The sequence below is a fragment of the Indicator indicator genome, chromosome 34 (assembly GCF_027791375.1).
Source record: "Indicator indicator isolate 239-I01 chromosome 34, UM_Iind_1.1, whole genome shotgun sequence".
Classification (NCBI taxonomy): domain Eukaryota; kingdom Metazoa; phylum Chordata; class Aves; order Piciformes; family Indicatoridae; genus Indicator; species Indicator indicator.
In genome coordinates this window covers 2,757,409-2,782,922 of record NC_072043.1, presented here as the reverse complement: position 1 = coordinate 2,782,922, position 25,514 = coordinate 2,757,409, and the positions used below count along the sequence as shown (strand labels likewise).

The 25,514-nt window shown below is 44.0% G+C and overlaps 1 protein-coding gene across 1 annotated transcript in view; it reads right to left on the bottom strand.

The window, feature by feature from the left end:
• Positions 1-24,621, bottom strand: part of ARHGEF12 (Rho guanine nucleotide exchange factor 12) — a 32,492-nt gene extending 7,871 nt beyond the window's left edge. Inside the window, exons 1-29 of the mRNA XM_054395699.1 lie at positions 24,572-24,621; positions 23,722-23,779; positions 22,718-22,896; positions 22,075-22,152; positions 21,285-21,404; positions 20,545-20,679; positions 18,966-19,037; positions 18,060-18,152; positions 17,141-17,251; positions 16,554-16,652; positions 15,962-16,004; positions 15,520-15,625; positions 13,988-14,125; positions 13,487-13,519; positions 11,973-12,087; positions 10,637-10,742; positions 10,252-10,464; positions 9,677-9,806; positions 9,356-9,391; positions 8,763-8,917; positions 7,986-8,132; positions 7,231-7,316; positions 5,598-5,723; positions 4,712-4,826; positions 3,901-4,001; positions 3,573-3,650; positions 1,785-1,860; positions 1,213-1,380; positions 203-290 (exon numbers count right to left, since the gene is read on the bottom strand). Of these exons, the coding sequence (XP_054251674.1) occupies positions 203-290; positions 1,213-1,380; positions 1,785-1,860; positions 3,573-3,650; positions 3,901-4,001; positions 4,712-4,826; positions 5,598-5,723; positions 7,231-7,316; positions 7,986-8,132; positions 8,763-8,917; positions 9,356-9,391; positions 9,677-9,806; positions 10,252-10,464; positions 10,637-10,742; positions 11,973-12,087; positions 13,487-13,519; positions 13,988-14,125; positions 15,520-15,625; positions 15,962-16,004; positions 16,554-16,652; positions 17,141-17,251; positions 18,060-18,152; positions 18,966-19,037; positions 20,545-20,679; positions 21,285-21,404; positions 22,075-22,152; positions 22,718-22,896; positions 23,722-23,779; positions 24,572-24,610 (3,044 nt within the window). The 5' untranslated portion in view covers positions 24,611-24,621. The remainder of the gene's footprint in view (positions 1-202; positions 291-1,212; positions 1,381-1,784; positions 1,861-3,572; positions 3,651-3,900; positions 4,002-4,711; positions 4,827-5,597; positions 5,724-7,230; positions 7,317-7,985; positions 8,133-8,762; positions 8,918-9,355; positions 9,392-9,676; positions 9,807-10,251; positions 10,465-10,636; positions 10,743-11,972; positions 12,088-13,486; positions 13,520-13,987; positions 14,126-15,519; positions 15,626-15,961; positions 16,005-16,553; positions 16,653-17,140; positions 17,252-18,059; positions 18,153-18,965; positions 19,038-20,544; positions 20,680-21,284; positions 21,405-22,074; positions 22,153-22,717; positions 22,897-23,721; positions 23,780-24,571) is intronic.
• Between the last annotated feature and the right edge of the window lie 893 nt (positions 24,622-25,514).

The window sequence follows — 25,514 nt, the reverse complement described above, 5'->3', positions numbered from 1 at the left end:
GCTCAGTAACATTTGTGCTTTCCATAAGCAGAGGGAGACTAACCTTGGCTACTTCCTACACAGGCCAATGGAGCTTTCTTTTCAGCTAAGCTTAGAGAAGAAACTCGTGGACACCTGCACAGTTAACTACAGGCAAGCAGATGTGAAAGCTCTCCCAAGTACAAGCAAAGCAAGAGCAGATGAAGCTGAAGCAAACACTTACACATTCTTTTCTGACACAGTCTGTGCCACCAGTTCATAAATATGAGCTCCGTTTTCCGACATGGAGATGACAAAGAAAGCTTTGTTATCTGGAACAACACCAGGAGAGAGGAGTTTCACTGCATGCCCTGTCCCACAGAGCTTTCTGAAAATTCCTAAAGCTAGGCATAACCCCCACCAGAAGCAATGAGAGAAGAGTTGATGAGACAACCTTCCAGTGCTCTAATATACAAAGATCCATATCTCCCTATATCCAGGAATTTCTCTGATAGTCCTGAAAGAAAAGGATCATTACTGCCCAAACACTGAGGGGTTGGAGCATGTCCAGAGAAGGGCAAGGAAGCTGTTGAAGGGACTGGAGAACAGGGCTGGAGAGGAACAGCTGAGGAAACTGGGGGTATTTAGTCTGGACAAAAAGGAGGCTGAGGGGAGACCTCATTGCTGTCTACAACGCTCTAAGAGGAGGTTGGAGTGAGGTGGGGCTTGGTCTCTTCTCCCTAGTATCAGGTGATAGGAGAGGAAATGGCCTGAAGTTGTGCCAGGGGAGGGTTAGGTTGGAGATTAGGAACAATTTCCTTGCTGCAAGAGTGGTCAGGGATTGGAACAGGCTGCCCAGGGAGGTGGTGGAGTCCCCATCCCTGGAGGTGTTCAAGAAACCTGTGGCCATGGTGGTGTTGGGTTGAAGGTTGGACTTGATCTTAGTGTTTTTTTTCCAACCCAAACAATTTTTCTTCTCTTCTCTCTCCTAATAATTTCTGAGTACCTTTCATCTAATACAATCAGAGCACTTTAATTTAGAAATCTATTTAAAACTCAAGCTGTGCTTATTACTGATGCAAAGAAGTTAAACAGCTCATACATACAAAGCAAGATGTTGGACAACCAAGAATTAAGCCCACACATTTTTTCCATCTTCTACTCTGGAACTCTAGACAAAAACCCATCTACCTTCAACTGATCCAATCTGCATTTTGGGGTTCCTCTGTTGCTTTTTCAATTGGTTGCACTGACCTGTTGCCACCTGACGAACCAGAACTGTGTTGAGCTTGATGATAGGGCTGAAGGTGTGTTTGCTGTCAGCTGTTGATGCCAAGATTTTACTGTGACACTTCAGAACCAGTTTATCATCTTGTTTCTGCAACAGCACCAGAATGTCCTCCAGAAGCAGAGTGTAGAGATCTGCACAGAGTGCAAAAAGAAGCCAGAATGAGTTAAAAGATTCATAGTTTTGTATCACACTCCTGAAGAAAGAAAAAAAAGCTGCATTTTTGATTACTCATGCAGAGGCAGTAATCAGGGCTCTGCCATTCTAGGCAATGCTTGCAAATCCTCCCCATCAAAACTACAGCAGAAAGCTACAGATGGAATTGGATCATCTCATGACTGACTGCTGTGTCCCTGCATGGCCTTAATGACACTCCAGCACCAATTCAGAAATGACAAGAATAATTTCATCAGCTCTTAGAAACACACAGGCATTATTCTAGGTGGCAGGAAGAATTGTAATTGGGAACTGCAGAAATGCTCTCTCTCTGCTCAGCAAACACACACAAAACTAAGGCAGTTGATGGAATGAGACTCACCAATAGTTTTGTCACGATTAACCTTCCAAGTTAGAGGTCCTTCATGAAGCATTTTTCTCTTTGTTAGGTCCAAGTTCTGGCATCAGGGAAAAGAAAAAAAAACCAAACAAAAAACAAGCAGCATTTGAAATTTCTGTGGATGCAAGTAAGAGGAAGGTATGGGAATGTCAGGGGAGGGCTAGGATGGGTACTGCAGTTTGGAGGTGAGAGGATGAACCCAGTCTGCAAAAAGAAACCTGAAGCAGGATTAGGTTGTGCATATAAACCAAATCTCATGAGAGATGTTTGTGGGACACCTTAGAACTATGTTTCAATACCTGAAGGGTGCCTACAGGAAGGCTGGGGAGGGACTGTTTAGAAGGGCTTGCAGTGATAGGATGAGGAGCAATGGTTTGAAATGGGAGCAGGAGAGGTTTAGGTTGGACATCAGGAGGAAGTTCTGCACAATGAGAGTGGTGAAATACTGGAATGTGGTTGAGGCCCCATCCCTGAAGAATTCCTGGATCAGCCTTGATGTGGCACTGGGCAGCCACATCTAGTTGGAAGTGTCCCTACTGACTGCAGGGAGGTAGGACAAGATGACCTTTGAGGGTCCCTTCCAACCCATTGCAACCTGTGAATCTGTGTTTATTATTACTCTTCCTCTGTCACTGCTCTTTGGTAGATGCTGGAGGTCACAGGGTAGAGAATTTCCCTACCAAGGCATTAGGATGTTTTCTTGGAGTTTTTCCAATATCCCATAGAAAGTTTGCAGTTCTAAGATTACAAGTGGTTAATGCTTCATTAGTTGATTTGCAAGTCAAGTGTGCCCACCAAATGCTATGCTGATATACAAATCATTCCACTGATCTGATGGACTTTAGAATGTCAATGGATTCTTCAGTCATTTCAGTGCCTGTGACATTTAGATCTGCAGGCAAGCAGCAGCCACAGTTTTCACAAGTCATTCCTTCCAAGTCCCAGAGTCTACAATCAAGACAGCAGGATTTCATAACTCCCAGCAAGTTCTTCCTTTCCTAACTACATGCCTGCAAGTTTATTTGTGGGAGGATACATGACACACTTTTATAGAAAAGCCTTCATACAAAATTCTTTGGATACCCACTGGTGTTGGGGAAGACAGGGGAGTGATAAATAAGTAACAGAGAATCTATACAAAACACAGGCACAGGCAGTGATCAAAATTAAAGACCAAATCACGAGGAAAAGATGCAGGAACAAAAGGGGGAAGTGTCCCTGTGCAGAAGCTATTTCATGGAATCCTAGAATGGCTTAGGTTGGAAGGGACCTTAGAGATCATCTTCTCCAACCTCCCTGCCATGGGCAGGGATGCCTCTCAACTAGACTTGATTGCTCAAGGCTTCATCCAACCTGGCCTTGACCACCTCCTGGGAACCTACTGGAACACCTATTTGCAAAAAGAAAGAAAAGTTTGGAGCTTTAGGTTGGACATTTGGAGGACGTTCTTCAGTGAGGGTGGTAAAACCCTGGAACAGGTTGCCCAGGGATGTGATTGAGGCCCCCTGGAGACATTCAAGATCAGACTTGATGTAACCCTGGGCAGCCTGATCTAGTTGGAGGTGTCCCTGCTGTCTGGCAAGGAGGTTGGACAAAATGCCCTTTGAGGGTCCCTTCCACCCTGATGCAATCTGTGAATGTGTAAATCTTCAGAGGTCCCTTTCAACCACCACCACTCTAAGCTTCTGTGATCATCCAGAAACTGAGGCACGAACTAAGCAAGGCTGCAGTCACTGCTTACACAGAGATTGCTTTAATGGTGCCACTCACCCTGAACTCATCCATCATGGGATCCTCAGATTGCTTCAAGTAGGAGAGGTCAAGACGACGCTGATAGTCCTCTAAATGCTGCAGAAAACAGAAGGCAGATGGTCACTGATGAGCAGAACTCACTAGTGCCAGAGTGCAGGCAGTCATGAATCCTGCCACACATTCCCAAATGCCTGGGATTCCTCCTCTCACAGGAACACTTTTGCCACAAAAGATCTTTGAAACACTACACAGTCACTAGCAGAGGCACTCCAGATGTCTTAAACAGCTTGCTGGCCTTCAGCTCTCTTCTCCCTCACCCTTGCTGTTCACTCTGTTCATCTCCTACCTGCTTGTTCTCAGACTCTTTGACAGCCTGGTTCACATGGTTAAGGATCTGACGACAATGATCTGCTGCTTTCTTCACTTTCTCTTTCTCTTCAGGAAGTTCTGCGAGAGGAAAACAAAGAAAATGCAGTAATGCTTTCCAATAAAGGTTCAAAAAGTCAGGGATCTAGTGCAGCTTGCTGCCTGAAAATTTGAGAAAGAGATTTGCAATTCACAGAGCAGCCTGTCAGCAAAAGCACTGTGGTTCAAAAATGAAATGACAAACCCCAATTTGTGACAGGAGATAATGCAGACTGCCCTGCAGGCCCTGAGGCCTTAGAGCAGCCTTCCAGTACCTGAAGGGGGCTGCAGGAAAGCTTGGGAGGGACTTTTTATAAGGGCTTGGAATGGTAGGACAAAGGGGAATGGATTGAAGTCTGAAGAGGGGAGATTTAGGCTGAACATCTAGAGGTTTGTGAGACACTGGAACAGGCTGCTCAGGGAGGTTGTGGTTGCCCCCTCCCCTGGAGGTGTTTAAGGACAGGTTGGATGAGGCCTTGAGCAACCTGGGCTAGTTGAGAGGCTTCCCTGCCCATAGCAGGGAGTTTGGAGAAGATAAACTCTGAGGTCCTTTTCAACCTAAGCCATTCTATGCTTACATTTTTTTTCCCATTATTTTTTAACCTGCCCTCCTGTGCAGAAGGCAGAGTGAGGGCACAATGAAAACAGAGGGACCCATAAAATCGAGCTGCTCTTCAACACATGCTTTGAAACCCCATTTGTGTAGAAAACCTGTTGAGATGAATGCACAGACCCTGGTGGCAAGGCTTTACCTGTGTACTTAGCAATGTTATCCAGCAGCAGAGGGTACTTAGTCAACCTCTGCATCTCTTTGGGAATGATATCCTTCAGCTGCAACCGGCGGCACAGGGGATTACTCTCAGCATCCTGAATTTAAACACCACAATAACTGCATTTGTCATTTTTATTAAGACCTTAATTACCTGAAGGTGTTAACATCTATTCATCACATAAACATCTATTACTTCAATCTCAGTAATTAAATACAAGACAAGAAATGCCAAGATCTATCATTCAGACAACATATTCCCTCTCCATGTGCACTCATATAGCAAATGCTCATCACAAAATCAGCAGCTTCCTTCTCTCATTACTTCACAGAGGCCTGGTACCATCTTCAATCAATCTCAGTCACCACCACACAGGGAAGATATCAGTTGAGGCTTTTGCACTACAGCAAAAGCCCAGTACATTTTTCACCATAATCTCATCTCTTGTATTACTGAGTTCTTCCCAGCCTGTGCTAATGCAGATGATCATCTCTCCTCCAAATGCCACAAGCCCCTTTCCTGGCAGGCAGAACAGGTGTCTATCATCTGTCTTCTGGCCAGCAGTTTTCCCCACTGAAGTACTCATCCTTGGGAACCACCCACCTCAAGTGAGGTACCACCTCCTGCCTGGACAGCACATGCTTGTCCTGCACTCTACCAGCACATTCTGTGTTCCCCAGAATTAAAGGCTCCTCCCTCCAGAAACGATTAGCAAGAGATAAATACAGGATGGGAAACGATCCCAATCTAAAGACAACGTTAGATGTGACGTCATTAATTATAACAACTTTATCTACAACCCTTCATTATGCTATGCTGGCCACCAGCCACATCCTCAGGCAACTCAAGAGTCTTGCATAAAATTCACCTGCACAAAAGTCTGGAAGCGAGAATCCTTCTTCTGGCGTGACTTGATGACCTCTAGAGCAAAGGGCTGGTTACTGCAGAAAGTGGCAGTTGCATGTTTCAGCTTCTCCTCTGCTGGTCCACTAAACTGTGTCAGAAAGCCAAGAAAGTCCAGTTTAGATAGACTTCAGTTCAGCAGGTGCCACTTTCAACAGACACAGAGCCATGCAGCAGACTGCGGCCTCGCTGGGCAAGAAAGAATTAGTGGCAAAATAAGAGAAGCAATTTCCCCCCTGTTTTTAAGGCCTTGTCTTCCCAGCTTACTGAGGAATCCCTTTTCATCAAACTCTACAGTTCTCCTGCCTCCAGCCCTAGCACATCCAACTCTTTCCATAAACACACTGTTGATTCAGAGAGAGAACACAGTGCCATGTCTGCCCTGTCAGCTATAAGGAGAGCAGAAAAAATGCTCTCAGCTGAATGCCAAAGGATTCTTTACCAGACTGCTGGTCAGCAAAGGTACCTTGTTTGTCTCCCAGGGACACTCATGCTTAAACACCACAATAGCTTACTTCCTAAACAAGAACCATAGCACAGCCATGAGCAGAAGTGAGAAATGTACTGCAGATGAGAAAATGTACATCTGCTACTGCAACTCTTCCCATTCCTGCTCCCCTCATCTGGCACTGCAACTCCTCCCATTCCTGCTACCCTCATCTGGTACTGCAAATGTTCCCATTCCTGCTACTTGCAACTCTTCCCATTCCTGCTACCCAGCCTGTGATGCAGTAACTCCTTCGAACACTCACTCTGGAGATCAGGATTCTGTCTTTTGTTGTTTTAGTCACTTAGCCAAAGCATTACCCAAGGGCATAAAACTATTAGCTTAAGATCTAGCTTGCTCTAGCAGATAGTTTCTTCTTTTTTTCCTCCACAATACACATAAGAACTGAAAGGGTTGGAGGTGTTTCTTTACCAGTCACAGCTGATTTTAATTTTCTTCCTTTTTTTCTGTACTAGACAAACAGTGGTATATATATATATATAAAAAAAAGACCCTGTAAGAGACTTCTGCATGAAGGGTTGAAAAGAATAAGCAGATCAATCTTCAGTCCTAAACTAAGCAGGTTTGAAAGCAAACAAACTGGGTGATTCCTGAGAGAGAACTGATTTTATTTTTTTAAGGAGCTTATCACTCCTGCTCCTGTCATCTGGAGCTCAGAAAGGAAGCCTGTAACAGTGCTGTAAATCTGAAAAGGTTCAGTTATGTAAATTCTAAGATTGGAAACCAGTATTTTAACTTTTAACTGCACCACGGGCAACATAAGATTTATATTTCAGTGTTACTGAAATAAATTGTGCTATTATATTTTTCCAAAATCCTGTTCTCATTCTCACCTTTATGTCTCTCTACTGACACACCATAAGGAAATTATTTTTTACCTTCTTTAAATCACTCTTAGCCAAATGAAAATCCTAAAAGTTCTTCCTGCTTTCCCTCAACCTTCATTCTCTAAGACTGTGTGTTGGCTCCACAAAAGTGACAACTCTAAGACCTTCTGTTCCTATTAGCTGAGAACTTCCTTCACTAACCTCTGGCTCTGTCACTCTATGAAGCATTATTTCCAAGTACAAGAAAGCAAAAAGGATTTTACCCAGGAGAGCAAATCTTCCCCAATCTCATCAATAACAGAGGTCTCGTTCCTTTTCCGGACAGCTTTCATCTGATCATTTAATGCAACTTTAAAAAAGAAAAAAAAAAAAGGTAGATTTTATTAATACTGCTCAAATTCTTCACTATTTTTTTCATTTAGCAGAATATCTAAGACAATGTTAGAGACTCCTTTGCATTTCTGGCTCCTTGTCTTCAAATGGCCCTTAAGAACGTTTCCAGCCTTATCTTTTCTGAGGCTCAATTATCACTGCCCTTTCCAACACAGCAATAATATAGAACACATTTCAAGCCAACTGCACAAAAATATGGAAGTGATAATTCAGTGGCAGAGCTGAAATTCTGATTCTGAAGAGTCCTTTCTCTAAACAGTTAGGGAGGGTCACCCTTTATAAACCACCTCCAGACTGGGTTTCACATTCTCTTCAACAACAGCTGTAACATTTTAGAACCTTAACCCATAAAGACCATTGCTCCTCTTATCAAAGCATGGATCAGCACAGGAGAGGCTGTGTATAGAGATAAGAAAAAGCAAGTAACTGAAACACAGCAATTATTTATCCAAACATCTTTGTAAATCAGCAACGGAAAAACTGTGTGCAAGAGGCAGAACATTTCCCAAAGTGTGGTAAGAGGTTTGCCTCTTGTTTCAGGAGCACCTGCTTGAATTTTTCACATGCTGATGTCTAGAATTAGAGCCAAGACTACAAAACCAAAAGGCACCTCAGCTGCTCCTACCATGAAGCCCAAGGATATCCTCCAGATTGGAGAAGATTTTTCTTTTGTCACTGGAGTTGAGGATGCCCTCCCGGGTGACTCGCTGATAGAAGACATTGTGCAGAACCTTCAGTGTGCGGACGTGAGCTCTCTCGGTGTAAAACAGCTCTGCAGAGAGAGGGGAAAGCAGGACTGTAACCACCTCCTCCAAGAGGTGTGGCAAGGTGGATCCAAAACATGAAACTAACAGAAATCAGAAGCATGAACTTACAAAAGCCTCCCCCCCTCAACACATCCTTTGCTGGCTCATGTTCCAGCTCTGCTCCGCTCTAATTCCATGTATGAAAGCACAGAGCAGCCAATTGATTTGCAACTCCTAACTGACCCCAAACACACAGGGAGCTCTCAGCAGCTCATGCAGCCAGACACTGTTCTGCAGGACTGCAAAACATGAAATGGAGATGAAGCTTGGGAGATGAAGCTTGCTAGGAGCCCTCCATTTGCATTTCCAACGATCTAGACAGGGCCTCTTGCATTCTTTTATAGAACATGACATTGCAAACTGGCCTTTCAGTGTCCAAACACTAAACCTTGTTTATTCCTGCTCTAAGGACTGGTTCAGTCTCACCTCAGCATACTTTTCAGTAACAAACATTAACTCTGTAAACCATAAGCAAGAGATAACCCCTACAGCTTGAGCAGATCAGTGAAGACAGATCTAGTTTTAAACACCAAGAACTTCAGAGGACAGGTTTCAACTTTGTACTTGGAAAGCTAAGATAAAAAGCTCCACCTCACCATTAATGACTTCCTGGCGCTTGATTTCGTAGGGCTTGAGCCCCATCAACACTTCTCTGCTGACAAGTTGCTGCCAGTTGGGAGGGTCCATGTCCATGTCAAAATCACAGAGCTCATCTTCACTTTGCACATCTGCGAAACCAACACTGTCCGTCCTAACATGGAAAAATAGGTCAGATACTTCCCCCCTTTCTTAGGCATGGGTGTAAAGATGAAAGAAGAGAAAAATCAAAGTCTATACATCAGGTGTAAAGCATTATCAATGTGCTCTCCATAGCAGCTGGAGGCTGTTAACATCTCTTAACCTCTAGGCATCTTTTCTCATTTTGCCTTTTACAGATGAATTAAGAGCAAATCTCTTCCACATCTTCCTTTTAATGACTCAGATAAAATAATCCTCTTGAAGTAAAACAAAACTTGGTGAAAGGGCAGGTTACAATTTCTTTCCTCCATCTACCTGCAGATACAGAGCTACCAGAACTACACAACTGTCCTGGCTCAGAACAACAAGCAGTGCAGCATTCGTTCTACTTCAGATCTGCCAAAGTCTCACCAAAGATCAGTGAAGTTCAAACACATAGAAGTCTACTCACTTGCGAAAAGGCTTTGGTGTTCCCATGTCAACCACCCTGCAAAGAAGGAAAGAAATTATTAGGGAAGAATTGCAAGAATTTCATCACACATTCAGCATAACTTCAGAGGTAAGGCCTAACCTCCTAACTAGAAGATGTGGTCAATCTGCCAGCCTAACCCTTCCTGATGCATGGTTTTCAAGTACTGCCACGGCAGCACAGACATCAGCATTTCCTACTTCTACCCACACTGTTCAACACCAAGGATGGCACTCAGGTTTTATGGACTAAGCTTCAACAGCCACTGTCACATCCACTTTCTGCCAAGGGCACCATAGTTACCTCTCTGATTCTCCCTCCTCCTCCTGCAAGTTCTCCAAAGGAGATGGGAATTCAAAGGTATTATTAGGTGTGCGGGGTGTGCCATCCATAGAGTCATTTGCAGGTGGAGCTTCTCCAGGCTGCTTCAAACCTAAACAGAGAACAAGTCCAAAAAGTCAAGAACCATCCCAAATTAGACTACATGAGAGAACTCCATAGCCTTTTTACAACTTCTTGATTCACAGCCTCATTTCAGCTTAAGGCTAGAGGAAACAAATTCCTAGCTTGGTAAGAAAACTCTCAGTGACAAAGCTTCCAGCTGACATGGACTTGGTGCTTACAAAAGCAGGCAGCTGAGCTCATTTTTTTTTCCCTGTTACATGATCAAATGCCACAGCGCTAGAATCCACCTAACAACAACTTCTGGCCACGATAAGATTTCCTGATTTGAACCAGAAAAGATGACTAAGGTGAGGAAGATGATGTCTAATGACATCAACACATTTCCCAATTTGGCAGGTTTGTTGCATCAGAACTGTGCTTTGCACATCCCCTTCAGAATCTTTCACCATTCCTCTTTGCTAGCATCATCCTACCTGCTTCACTGTCCTTGCTTCCCTCTGGAGAAGAGAAGGGACCCACTGCCAAAGGAGACATTGGGTTGGCTGGCGGGTATGGTGCATCTGTTCCATCACTGGAGGAGCCACTCTGGCGCATCTTGCCAGGATCTGGTGGCTCAGGGCTAAGAGAAGCTGCCGTGGTTAAGTGCTTTGGATGGCGTGGCTTCTGCATTTCCATGGCTCTGCCAACTGAACAAACACACAGCTGTTACCTTGCTGAAAGAGCTTCTGCCTCTTCTCAGTGATGAAGAGAAGAAGCAATTCAGGACAAAATAAAGTTTGAAAACATGTTTTCATGACTGAGTGTTCCCAAGAAAAACTTCATCTGGCTAGGGACCAGCGATTTCCTTGTCTGACATACTTGCACTGCTATCGTGTCGACTTGGTCTCCTTGGTGGGCCCAGAATATTAGGAAAGCCTCTTCTCTTTCCTTTTTCCTCTCCTTCTTTCTCCTTCTTGATACTTTGCTGCAGTTAACACACAAGTAAGAAAAGCAAAGCAACAGATCACTCCTTCCTTCAAATTCAGTTTTAGACTTTTTAAAATTGCAGGAGTTTGGTATGTGAGAATTTTGTTTCTAACAAGTTATTGAGAGGTCAACATTCTGGAGCACCAGGGGCAAAGACAAGCTATGGATAGTCTAGGAGTGGTGTGTGATGGAGACACATCGCATTTGGAGGTTCATAGATTCACAGAATGGTTTGGGTTGAAAGGGACCTTACAGATCATCCAGTTCCAAACCCTCTGTCACGGGCAGGGACACCTTCCACCAGCACAGGTTGCTCAAGGCCTGAACACCTCCAGGGAGGGGACATCCACAACCTCCTTGGGCAACCTGTTCCAGTGTCTCATGTGTTCTAAGCAAAAAAACCCACACCCTGTTTTCAGCTTAGCAGGAGTTGGACACCACTCTCCTCCCTAGAGTTAGAGACCTATTTACAGTGACCAGTAGCACTTCCTTTCTCTAAGGTACAACATCTTGTGCCTCCAAACCTCCCACAAGCATACAGACTCATCTGGGAGAGAGAAATACAACTTCTTGTACTACTTCCAAAAGGTTATGAGTGCTTAACCAAACCTTCTTTCACTGTCTGTGCAGAACTGCTCCTAACAGCCTCAAGATTTCAAAGGAAGTTGGAATGCTCATAAAAATAAGTAGCTGCTGTGACCAGATACACCCCCAGAGCGTGGGAGACAATTGAACACACCCACAGAGATGGAGTTTTGGTGGAAAAATTCATTATATAACTAGGAAAGCGTGGGTGGCAGGAAGAGCAGCTCTCCTGCATCATGAAACATGAGGGTTTGGGCAAGTTTCTCAAGAAGAAAACTGAAGTACAGTACAGCCTTAATGAGACCCTCAAGTGATTCACAGTAGTAATACATAAAACATGGAGTAAGAAGTGTTTCAATGAAGCTAGTATTGGGAAAACCAAGCTGTTAGAATTCAGGGACATAAACAGAGAAAGAAGGAAGGCAACTCAGTTCCAATTCATGTTTGGAATCCTACATAGAGCCCAATTTCAACTTTAGGTTTTCTGTTCAACTCAGGAATCCCAGATCCTCTTGCTGCAGCAAGAAAGACTGTAAAATCACCCCAAATTCTAATGTGTCAGGCCAAAGTGGATTCTGAATTCTGACAAAGTATCCATGCTGGGCAGCTTTGAAGAAACAGACTCTGGCCACAAGATTATTACCTTGATCTTTGGCAAGAAACCAATACGGCCACGCTTCTGCTCCAGGTTCCGAGGCTCCTTCACTTTGACTCCCAGGTGTTTCATGTAAGTAAGAATCACATATTGCATTGTGGAACTAACCAAGGGAAGAGAGACACAAAAAACCCCCATCAAAACAGAAGAAGGAGAAATGCACTGGGGGAAATACAAAATTCTTTCGTCAAGAAAATTAAGAAAGTAAAATGCAAAGGTTTTATTGAGAAGTTATTGTTTTGGATTAAAAGAATTTGGGATCTTTTTACTTTTTTAACAAACTATCACAGGCAATGGGAAAGACTGAACAAAAGATATACAAAGAGTATATGAAAGAGATAGAAAGACTATATAAAAGATATACAAAGAACATATAAAAGATGATATATAAAGACTACATAAAAGATATAAAGGGTGTATAAAAGATATGTAAAGAGTATATAAAAGGTGCCAGCCTAGGAGGGAATTTATTTATGATTTTTGTTTTTTACAACTACCTATAAGGTCCTAAAATCACAGGAAAGGACCTGAGACCAGCTACTACCAACCTCTGTGCCAGGGGCAGGGACACCTCTCAACTAGACTCAGCTGCTCAAGGCCTTATCCAACCTGGCCTTGAACACCTCCAGGGAGTGTTGCCCACCTCCCTGGGCAATCTGTTTCAGAGTCTTATCATCCTTGTACTGAAGAACTTCTTCCTAAGATCCAGCCTAACCCTGCCCTCCCTCAGCTTCAAACCATTCTCCCTTGTCCTGTTCTCTAGACACCCTCATGAAAAGTCCCTCTCCAACCTCCCTGTAGGATCCCTTCAAGCATGGGAAGGCAGCTCTAAAGTCCCCCAAGAATCTTCTCTTCTCCAGGCTGAACACCCCCAGCTCCCTCAGCCTGTCCTCATAGCAGAGGTGCTTCAGCCCTTGGCTCATCTTTGTGGCCTCCTCTGGCCTCACTCCAACAGCTGTGTCCTTGTTACGATGGCGACAGCAGAACTGGATGCAGTTTAAGGTGGGGGTCTCAGCAGAGCAGAGTAAAGAGGAAGAATCCCCTTTACTCTACTCTCATGAGACTCCATCTTGAATAGTATTAAATACTCACTTCAAGTCACATCATAATTCTGAGTTATGGTAAAAAATAAGCAAGAGTAAAAGGTACAGTTGCTGTAAAGAGTCGAAAGCTGCCCAGATGGTTGTATAAATGCAAACTGAACAGGGCAAGGCACAGAGAGAAAATAAGCATTAGACCAGGTTAAAAAGGCTACAGAACATAACCAAAAGTAAGATGAACTCAAAGTGACAGCAACTTTTTTAGATCTGAAACAAATGCAACAAACTTCAGCATAAGCAAGGGTTGAGAGCAAGAGGTTGATGCTCTGAATTAAAATGAATGATGCCAAGGGACTCAGGAAATGAGAGTTAGAGCCAGCAGAGGGCTGTCAGGTTCTGCTCAGCACAGAGCCAGCAGTAGGCTTCTACACAAACTAAGCAAGCCCACACAAATTCCATTACCTCCTCTCTTCTTCCAAAGGCTGAGATGTCATCCTAAAAAGAAGAAAGAATACAAAACCAAAACTCAAACCCCAATTAACACACAGTCACATCCACCCTGAGCATTAGCAGTCCTTTAAGTTAGAAAGTCCCAGGAGAGAAATAAGAAAGGAAACAAATTGAAGATTTAGCCTGGAAAACTGGATTCAGCTCACACTAAAAGAAGAAATAGATTTTGAGCCTGTAGGTTTCTACAAGCCATAAAAAGGACTCTGCTCTAACAATGTGGAAGCACCACCTCTGCTCTTTGAACAGCAGTCTCCTTGAAAAGCTGTTATGGGCTTTACCTATCAGCTTACTTCTGGCTAGCATTACTCAAACATACATGGACAGCAAACAGGGGAAGCAATGCAAACACAGTGATGGCAAATTGCTTCTAGTTCCTAATTTCTTGTTCTGCTGTTGGCAGGTTCAAGGTGGGATCTTTTCCCAGCCCTCTCCTCCCCCCTCAGTTATACTCACAAGACTTCCTCAATTTTAGCAATAATCTGTTCTGCACATGCTCTTTCCTTCTCCACTGCATTCCTGTCACGGACTCGTTCTGCATCCAGCCTGCTCAGCTCTCCTTCTGCCAGGGTCAACCCCATGCTCCGTTTCTGCCTGGAAAAGGGGAAGAGGGAAGCATTATTTGATACTGAACACTGACAGCTCTGGGGAAAAGGACCTAGGGGTCCTGGTGGACAACAGGATGACCACGAGCCAGCGATGTGCCCTTGTGGCCACGCAGGCAAATGGCATCCTGGGGTGGATTAGAAGGGGAGTGGTTAGTAGGTCAAGAGAGGTTCTCCTTCTTCTCTACTCTGCCCCGCATCTGGAATATTGTGTCCAGTTCTGGGCCCCTCAATTCAAGAAGGGAAATGCTTGAAAGAGTCCAGCATAGAGCAACAAAGACACTGAAGGCAGTGGAACATCTCCCTGCTGAGGAAAGTCTGAGGGAGCTGAAGCTCTTCAGTTTGGAGCAGAGGAGCCTGAGGGATGCTCTCATTGCTGTTGATAAAGATGTGCAGGGCAGTGCTGGGAGGATAGAGCCAGGCTCTGCTCAGTGATGTCTAATGACAGGACAAGGGGCACTGGGGGCAAGCAGGAGCAGAGGAGGTTCCATAGGAACAGAAGGAAAAACTTTTTTACTGTGATGGTGACAGAGCTCTGGAGCAGGCTGCCCAGAGAGGTTGTGGAGTCTCCTTCCAAACCTGCCTGGATGCGTTCCTGTGTAACCTGTCCTAGGTGATCCTGCTCTGGCAGGGAATTGGACTTGATCTTTGAGGTCCCTTCCAAGCCCTAACATTCTATGATTCTGTGTGAAAAAGAAACCTCCATTATTTCTTTGAAAACAGAGCAGTCACAACATTTCCCTGTAACATTTGCAATCCCTGCAAAGCACAGCTAAGACAGGCTTGGGAGGGACAAAGCTGTGTGGTATTTATCAAGAGAGGCAGCCACTGTGAGGGTCAAGGAAAAGAAGTTACTGTTTTAGCAGCATTCCAGGTTGGATGTTGGAAGAACATCCTTGAACTGAGACAGTCTGGGGTCTGAAAAAGTCCATTACTGAACACTTGTCTTGGTATATAATATCTCATGTTGGCACAGAACTCTTGTGACTTCACATGAATGGGCATATTAATGATGAAATTCTACTATATGCCCATGACAGCTCTCTAAAGTGGATTATTCCATGCCCGAAGGGGAAAGGGAAGGAAAAAAGAAAGGGAAAAAAAGAAAGACCTAAGCTGATTATAAACACAACTAGTAAGAAGGATTTATAGGACATCACCTAAGAAACCATATTCTGAAACTGCCTCAAACAGCTTCAAGGAATGAAGAACTGAAACTCTAAAAATAATCTTGCAATTGATTACTTGGAACACTGTCAAAAAACATTCAAGGAGGCCCTCTCCAGGGGCATCTTCCTGTTCAGTCCAAGATTAATTACTTTGCCCCTCAAGTTTGGACTTCCCCTGTATTGGACATTGACTGAGGACAGGCCCTGCTGTTACCTGAAGTCTTCCAGATTCCTCTGAACTTCTGGACAAACTTTATCTTGCATGGTCTGAATAAACTGACGATGAAGCTCTTCAGGAAGGAGTTCTGGTCGTCTTCTGTCTGTAATTCACAAGACAAAAGTTAATAGATTATTCAAGGCCAGGTTGGATGAGGCCTTGAGCAGCCAAATCTAGTTGAGAGGTGTCCCTGTCCCATGGCAGGGAGCTTGGAGTAGATGAGCTCTGAGCTCCCTTCCACCCTAAGTCATTCTATGATACACATGCATCAGAGCATGCATTATGTCCTCCTCAAGAAATCTACTAAGATTTATTTGTCTCTCCCTGTAACACATGACAGTGTGTGCTTGAATTAACTCCAAGCACATTTCAAACTTGCTTGGACTGCTTCAGAGAGCAGAAACTGCAGAAGTAGATACCCAAGGCAAGAGCACCCTACCTAGTTCTAAGGAGATTTCTTCTGGAACTGGAACTTTTAGATTCTGCAAAAGAAAAGAAAAGAAATGCTAAAGAAATACACATCAGACAGCCCTGCAATAAAACAAAGAGTACAAGAAAATCCCCTCCATAGCCATAGTCACACAACCTGAACACACCTGAGGTGACTCTCACCCTGAATATTTATTACCCAAGGTTTATTTAAACTAAACCTGTGGTACCAGCCTCTCCTACACCACCTAAGAGTCCAATACATAACAGTGAGGAAGTTTCTCAGGTATTCAAACATCAAGTTTCCCAGTACATCAATATAGCAGCAATTATTAACTAAAAGGCAATGTGTAACAGTTTGGGCTTGCTTATGGATCACAACATTATTTCTCCTATCACATAAAGCACTCCCCATGATTTATTGAGTTACCCAGGCACCCCAGACTATACACCATTCATTCTGCCATAGTCACTGGGAACTTTTTGCTTTGGAGGAGTTAAATAATTGCTTTGTGGGTTTTTTTTTTTTTTCCACTTTAGGAGAGTGGAGAAAGTCAACTTGCTGGACATGCTTGGAAATCTGAGGAGTGGCTGGAACCTACTGCAGCTCGGTCCAAGAAGAACTGATAAAACTCAAGGAAGACACGCCGAGTCTCTTTGGAGTTGGTTTGCTTGTACAAGTCTGTGTAAAGGTAGCAGAGCTGTGGGAGAAAGGACAACAAATTAAAGGATACCAAGAGAACTCTTCTAACATCCCAACTCCAAGTTTTCTTTCAAATATTTCAAGGAATTCAGCATTGTTGAGTTGAAATTCTTCTTAGCTACCTTCAGCCACCTAGACTGCCCTGCTAGGCTGCCCAGGTGAAGGGAAAGCAGGGGAGGTTGGGGAGAGGGGAGGAAGAGAGAGATCAGAACTTCTCCACAGACAACTAATCCCCTCAAGGTGGAATTAAATGCTTTCAAGAGCTAAGAACTTGTTTGTCAACAGTGAAGTGTAAGCACAAAGAGACAGTTCTCTGTGTGCTTCTCTTCACCTGTCTGAAACACCCTCATGCCTGCACAGGATGTGCATTTCTCTCCTTGCCAATCCAGCCATGGCACTGCCAGTTACACAAGAACAAGGAGATCTTGACACACTCCAGTTAAGACTACCAATTTGGGCCAGGGAAACAACCCCAAAACGTCTTACCAATGCTGCAGGGTCAAACTGGGACACCACATGATGCAAAAGAACAGCCAGGTGAGCTGGGCGAGATTTGAGGAGCTCAATGTTTTGGAAACAGCTGCACTGTCCATTAATCTGCAGAGATGCAAAGAAACTGTTTGAATTATTCAACAAAGTTACTGTGAGAAACAAAACAAAACAAAAAACAACAACAAAAAAAACACAAACCAAAAACCCAACCAAACCACCAAGAGGCTTTGTTCCAACAGCTTAGCTCCTCATTTCTTTAATTAGAATAAAAACTTATCGATTCCAGAACCTCTGCAATGCCATTCTAACATCCCAGGAAGAGCTTACAAAGATAACACTCCTTTAAAATATTCTCCTGAACACAAAGTAATGTAACACAATTAACAGCAAAGGACAGCTAAAATAACACAGGATTAATAAATCAAAAGCCATGGTAGCTATACTGCTGTGGCAATAATACAGAACCTGGCCTAGAGGTGTTCAAGGCCAGGCTGGATGAGGCCTTGAGCAACCTGGGCTAGTGGGAAGCTGTCCCTGCACATGACAGGAGGATTGGAACTGGATGATCTTTAAGATTCCTTCCAATCCAAACCATTCTATGAATCTATGAACTTAATAGAAAATAAATAAGCTAAGGAAAATGAAATCAGTCAAAAAGAATGTCTAGAAAGCTTGAAATTAAGAGAAGAAAGAGTATCAGAAAGAACAAAAGATGACATATTGCCACAAATTCCCAAAATTATTTCATCTGGCAAAATCAGCACCGCTAGGGATCACATTCTCCAGTTCCTCATTCACCACACAAGAACTGCTTAATAAAAACAAGTGATAAAGCACATGCAGTTCAGGCACAGAGGAACAGAATTCTGATTGAGGGAAGAAAAAGGTGTGGCTGAGGCTAAAACAGTCCCACCTGCTCCTGTTCAGTGTCAAAGTCATCATCCTCTGCTCCAATGATCTGAGGCCCCACTCGGGATAAAGGACTTCCAACACCGGACTGGCAATCCTGGGGTGAGTTGGAAGTGAGGGAAGAGAAAGGGCAGGAAGGGAAGGAAGAAATGCACAGTGCTGTTATTCTCTTGGCACAGTAAACCTTCACCAAGCTAGAGATGTTACTTTATGCTTTTTTCTCCTCCTCAAACCTCAGTGGAAACCCATGTGTCTTTACTCAGCCTTGTCCAAGTTTGCAGTTGTGAACTGCAGCTGTGCCCAAGCTGCATTCCTTACAAATGCTTCTCCCAAGTTGCAAGCATTCAGAAACATTAAATCAGATCACTCAAACTCAACCACATCACCCACAGGTAGAAGCATACTAAGCATGTGGCATGTTTTCATCATTAAGATGACAAATGCCATCTTACTACAAAAGGAGAACTATGACTTTGAGAAGTCAAGCAGATGAGGTGGAAAATACTTTAGAAGTCATCCTAAGGATGAAAACAATACACTCAGACTGGTCTGTACTTTCTGCTGTGTTTCACTTTTACCTAATCTTGAAGCCATCCCTCATGACAAAATATCCTAAAGGCTCTTTCCTTTACTGCTGGCCTCAAGGAATAAAATGTGTACAACTGCTCTACCTATTTTATGTCCAGCTGTTTTATTGCTGATTATGTATTTCTTGCCTCTAAATGAGCCTGCTCTTAAGCTCCATAAACATTTACTCAGCTAATTAACTTTCCTTGCACAACTATAATTGCATTTTATTTTCTAAAGCAAAGTTTGTGCATGCTCCATCTATGAAGTGGGGGAAATCAGCAAGATTTTAATGAGTGCACTACAGGAGATGCTGTTGTAAGACTTTATGTTTTGTACTCACAGTATCTTGAACCTCAGTCTTCTCTGGGCTCTCATCTGGATAAATCTGTTCCTTCAAGCCACTGCGAGGACTCTGGGGAAGAAGGAAGTTTTGGTGAGTGCCAGCAAAGGCAGGAAAATGAGAACTGCACAAGAAATTTGCCAGCCACAATAGCCAAAACTTCTTTCTCACAGAGAGAACTGCTAAATAGCTGAGGGATGAACAACCAAACTAAAACACATCATATGCACACTTTCCAACACAAAAAACCCCACCCCAACCAACCACATGCAGAAGCAGTTTTGGTAAAACAAAAACCCTAGTGAGACAGAATAGCAGAAGCCAGTAACTTCCCTCCACCTGCTGGGCAACCTCTTCCTCATTTGGCCCAGTAGACACAGCTTGATGTGCAAAACCAAAGTGCTGCTGGTTCATCTTCAGTGCATCCACAACAACACTCAGGGTCTTCCCAGCCAGCTGCTAACTCAGCCTCTTGATTTCCAGCCTACAGGAAGGCTGCAGAGGGACTTTTCATAAGGGTGTCTAGCAATAGGACAAGGGGGAATAGTTTGAAGCTGAGGGAGAGTAGGTTAGATTGGATCTTAGGAAGGAGGAGGGTGGTGGGACTGCAATAGGTTGCTCTGAGTGATTGTGGATGCCCCCTCCCTGGAGGTGTTCAAGGCCAGGTTTGATGAGGCCTTGAGCAACCAAGTCCAGATGAAAGGTATCCCTGCCCATGGCAGGGAAGCTGGAGCAGATGATCTCTGAGGCCCCTTCCAAAACAAGCCATTCTATGACTCTATCAGGAAGAGAGCTGTGAATTTTGTTCTGCATTTTATACACAAACACGAGTGCTATCTAGTCAGATTTAGAGCTGGAGGAGGAAGGCTTCAAAATAGCCAAGTATGCTCACATTCTGGAGGTGTATCTGACCCACCTCCCTTTCACTTCCACCTCCTAGCAAAAATTTAGCTCCTACATGCTTAACTTCAAACAAAAAGTTAGGCCAAAACCAGAGCAGAGAGTCTCCGTTCCCCTGCGCTAATCAGATAATGACTTCACTAATGATTAGGTGCCTAGAGACTCCAATAGGGAAATCATATGAGCCCACAGATTGCTAACTAATGAGTGAACAGACTAAGAGCTTTACTGTTGGCAATAATTGAAGCTGAGTTGGTAGAAGTGAGGCTCTTCCCCACTTACATGGATGGCAGTTTGCCCACTGGCTGGATCTGAGTCACAGCTGCCACCACCAGAACATTACCACACTCTTAAAAGATGCTCTAATTGGCATCTCCACGTTCTGAAGAAGATGCTGGCATCAATCTTTCTTTGTTTGGTTAAAGGAATTGTGCCAGGAAAAATCTAAATCTGGATAAAAAAAAACCCCAAACCCCTCATTATTTCTTTCCCAGTCCCTAATGGAAGCACAATAAAATGTGCTTCTGCAGGAACTATTTTGGATGCGTACAGAGAAGCCTGTTCTAGCAATACACAGCGCTACTGAGACTCAATGGATGACACACAGGGCACCAGAAACAAAGAATCTACAGAAGAAAATCAAATCCAAAAGGTATCTAAGCAAAGTCCTGGAGCTCACATCAGCAATGTCACTGTTTGGTCGGGAGGGGCTGTCCCCACTGTAATCCAGTTTGCTCACACAGTCCCCGCTCTCTGCCTCCACTTCGCTAATCTGCAGCGATTCCGTAACAGACCTGGAGGACAAGACTCCATCCTAAAAAGAAAAAGGGGGTTAGGAGATATTGGGAGACATCCTTGAACATTAGGTGTTTCCAAATCCAGGTAGTTCAGATTACATGTAAAACATTTTTTATGTAAGGGTTTGTAGTGTTAGGATGAGAGGGAATGGATTGAAGTTGGAGGAGGGGAGATTTAGACTGGAGATTAGGAAGAAATTCTTGACAGTGTGGGTAGGGAGACACTGGAACAGGTTGCCCAGGGAGGTTGTGGATGCTCCCTCCTTGGAGGTGTTCAAAGCCAGGTTGGAAGAAGCCTTGAGCAACTTCATCTAGTGGAAGGTGTCCCTGGCCATGGCAGGGGGCTCGGATCTAAAAGACCTTTAAGGTTCCTTCCAATGCAAACCATTCTATGAAACTAAGAACTGAAAGTCCACTGTCAGGTCTACTCCACACACTGCCCTGTATTTATTGCCTGACAAGCTCTGCAAGCCTAATTGCCAGACTCAACTCTAGAGGGTGCAATTCGCCTGTAGAAGCAGAGAAGAGCAGGGCAGGGAACTCCTCGTTGCCCAGAACATCATCATCTCCCAGGAATTTTCACCCGGAACTCAGCACAGAGCAGCCTGACACATTCTGTTACCTGAGCAGAGCCTGTGGCTTTGGACAGCTGCTCCTGCAGCTGGGGAATGTGTTTCTTTGTTTCCTGTATCTCCTTGAGCAGCCTTGTGGTATGTGACCGGCTGTACTCTTCTTGCAGAGACTGAAAAACAATTCAGGAGCTTTCAACTCAGTATCTCCTCAATATCAAAGCTGAAAACTACAACCTACTACTAATCTGCATTCCATTTCCACGTTTTCAACAATAAACAGCACATTAGCACACCTTGCAAGTAGATGCCAGCCTAAAGAGAAGACTCTGGGGAAAACTTAGAGCTGCCTTGCAATAGCTGAAGGGATCCTACAGGAAGGCTGCAGAGGGACTTTTCATAGGGTGTCTAGAGACAGGACAAGGGGGAATGGTTTGAGGCTGAGGGACAGCAGGGTTAGACTGGAGCTGAGGAAGAAGTTCTTCAATATGTAAGGGTGGTGAGACTCTGGAATGGGCTTCCCAGGGATGTTGTGGATGCCTCTTCCCTGTGGATGCCAGGCTGGATGAGACCTTGAGCAGCTGAGCCTAGTTGAGAGGCATCCCTGCCCATGGCAGGGGGGTTGGAATAGATGATCTCCAAGGTCTCTTCCAACCTAAGTCATTCTCTGACTTTGTGTGACTAGATCTCTGGTGTTAGGCTAGTATATAGAAAAGCTAAGCTGCAACAACAAGCTCTGCAAAAGCATGGTGAAGGTGCTGCTAAGCAGGGATTCAACAATCAGTCTTTGTATGTGCATCACTGCTTTCCTCCACCTCTCTTAAGCTCATGCAACTCCAGTACCTGCAGCCGCTCCTGCTCTTTCTGTAGCATCTTTCTCAAAATCTCCACCTTCTGGTTATGGACAATATTATTTTCCTCCTAGAAAACATGGAGAGATTAAGGGTTGGGTTATTTGGGTGGAGCTGGAATTAAAGATAATGGAATGGATATGCTCAACTTTTCAGCTACTTCCTAATCTGTGCTCTGAAGCCCTGTAAGAAACAACTGAAGTTTCCAAATCCTGTCCTATGCATTCTTTCCTAATTTGGGAACACAGCTATCAACATTAAACAAATCAATACATAAAAATAGTCAGACCACAAGTGTTTGCTTAATTGCTTTCTCAACTCTTCTTTGCTATCTCTACTTTTTAACAGAAGTTTCAGCATGCCTGACTCGGACCAAACCAACACACAGCCTCACATCATGCAAAATGCTGTCCAAGACAACCTGTGGTTGACCCCCTCAACTGTATTTCTGTTACCTCAGATGGGGCTGGATATTTTTACTGGCAAAATGGTTTTCCCCCCACTGGGTAGCAGGATAAATATTCCAATTCAAATTTGTTGAGCTGTGCAAAACAATTCAAGAAAAAAAAGAGATCCAAGCCCACATTTTTTCCACTGCTAGATTGGTTCTTTTTCCAAAGAGCTTTAAATCTTACCCCCACAAGCACTGGGCTAGTGATCCTTTCTGCACTTCCTGCTGTGCCAGGAGAATGGGGAGATGTCATGATGGGAGACATATGCCCAAACGCTGCCAGATCCACTTCAGAATCAACTAATGGAATCTGAGGCGACCCTGGTGGGCGCCCCTGAACGGTGAGAGCTACATAGGAGCCCGCTGCAGGGAGAAGGAGAAGAAGAAGTCACACTTCAGACACACTGACAGATTTCTATGGTTGTCCTTTCATCCCAGAGACAAAGCTCAGGCCATTCTTGAGCCATTCATTCTTCAGAGAACACTGTCAGGTCTGTTTTAGAGAACTCTCTTGAAATTTCAGGTAATCCAAAAACTTGGCCTTGAATACAGCCAGGCTGGATGAGGCCTTGAGCAACCAAGCCTAGTTGAGAGGTATCCATCCCATGGTAGGGAGGTGGAGTAGATGATCTCTGAGGTCCCTTCCAAGCTGAGCCATTCTAGGATTCTATACTCATCCTTTGCTATGATCCTAGAATCAGCCTTGCAGGCAATGCAGTTTCTAGTCTATCAGGTTACAACTATCAGGTTGTTTTTACAGTACACACATGCTCATGCCACAAAATAAACTGAGCTAGGGTGGATGGAACCACCACTACCACCTTCTTGGTACAGAAAATATCAACCAAGAATGCCAGCATTTTGCAAGCATCATACAGTAACCTGCGTTAAGAATGTCTGAATAGCTATGGTGGAATCAAAAGATGGGAAGACACACAGGCACGGTTTGATGGTGACTTCAAACATGAAGCTAAGGAGAAACTCCAGAAGCATGTGTCAGCTCAAGGTTGGGATGTCAGTGAAGTTTCACTTCACTGTTTCATACACACCCTTTATCTCTCAGCATGGGCCCTGGTTAAACCTCATTGTTGTCACTTGATTGCTGAATTGGTCACTGGTCCTTTAAAATGATGTCTTTCATGCTTTAAAGGAGCACAGTGACAAAAATAGTAACCTGCCCTTACTTACACTTGATCAGCTTTACCACCTCCAAATGGTTTGAGTGTGTTACAAGAGTGCCATTCACCTGGGGACAGGGAGGAAGCAAAAGTTAACAGTGTTTACTCCTGATTTCCAACCCAAGGTACCCAAACACTAAAGAATAACCACATGAGGAATATTATCCTTCCCCCTCCATCTCCATCACCATGTCTTTCAGATAAACATTTGCTCCTTCTAAGTTTATCTAGGTGAGAAGAGCTCTGCAAAGAATAAAACTATACAAACAGACCAAAGGAAACCAAGCAAATGGACACAAAAAAGCAATCCACCTCTGATTGAGCGGAAAAAAAATGAGGGTAGCTATTTAAATTCATTTCTTTAAATGCCTACTTGAAATATATTCTCTTTCTCTGTCAGCAGCTGCAAAAACACAACAGCATTTTGTAGCAATAGTTCAGACAAGTTGTGGCTTTAGTTACTGATTTGATTTCTTAGCTGTTTGAAAGAGAGAACACAGCTCTGAGGGCAGTTAGGGGACAAAAATATAGCCCCAAAGACTACTGATTTACAGCTAATTATCAAGAAATTTCTGCTCCTTCTCTCCCATCCCACCTCTGTATTTATTCTATGTGTAATACCTGAACTTTATAGGATGCTGAACTTGCCCATAAAGTGATCTCCACAACAAAAACTAACATTCAGCAGTCGGTTTTCAGTGGTTGCTGTTCTGGGATCCCCTGAACATGGAAACTTAGCCCCTTCCCCTATCCCATAGGCAAATACAAACATCACAGCAGACAGCTCAAGGACACTCTTTCAGGGAAAGGCAGCATTCAATACAAAGGATCTATTTCTCTGATGATTTGAATGCCCTTACCTTGATAATTCTATCACCCGTTTGCACTCCAGCCCGCATGGCTGCTCCATCTAGAGAAGCAAGAAATGATTTAGTTCCAATTTCAACAGAACTATTCAAAGCAAAAAAATGGTTTAAAGCACTTCTGCAGTTCCACACAAAGCTACTTCCTGCACTCGCTCAAGCTTCCTCTGTTTCTACCAGATAAAAATCTCTAAGTATCTAGACTAGAGCAGCTCTGTTCTCATATTGCAGTGGCTACATCAACCCACAATCCCACCAGGTCCCAAACAAGACTTCCTCTCAGACACAAGAGGTCAGTTTCCAAATCCACCAGATGACTGCATCCCAGCAGCGCAGCACACTGTGCTTGCACATCTATCCTAGAGCTCTAGCCACACTATGTGTGAGGAAGGCAGGAGCAGTTTTCTCCTCCAGCTCACACATGGTTCTTGGACTCCCATGAAAGCTGTGCAGGCTGCTCCCTGGCACCACACTTAGCAAAGGCTGCTCTCTGCTCACCTTCCTTGACGGACTGCACGAAGACCGGATTGTCTCCGCTGACTGTCAGCCCAAATCCGTTCTCATCCCGTTGGATAACAACACACCGCTGAACGAGACCTGGATGAGAAAGGTGGGGAGAGAGCAGAAGAAAGAGAAGGAGAGAAATACAAAGAGACACAAGCTAGGCATCAGTCCAAAACCTTATCCTCCTAGATAATCACAGAGCACTGAAAGAAACCGGTACAGTACAACAGAGGGAAGAATACAGGAGAGACAGGAACAGGGCATCAGTCCAGAAACAGACAGGAATGGCAAGACAGGTCAAGCTCATTGCTTCAGTTACACAAAACAGAGATCTCCAAGAGCAGAGATGCAGACAGCTCTGGCACATCAGACACAACCTGAGGTACAAGCAGCTTTTAAAGAACAGCAGCTATGTACATAAACCAATGAGCATCAC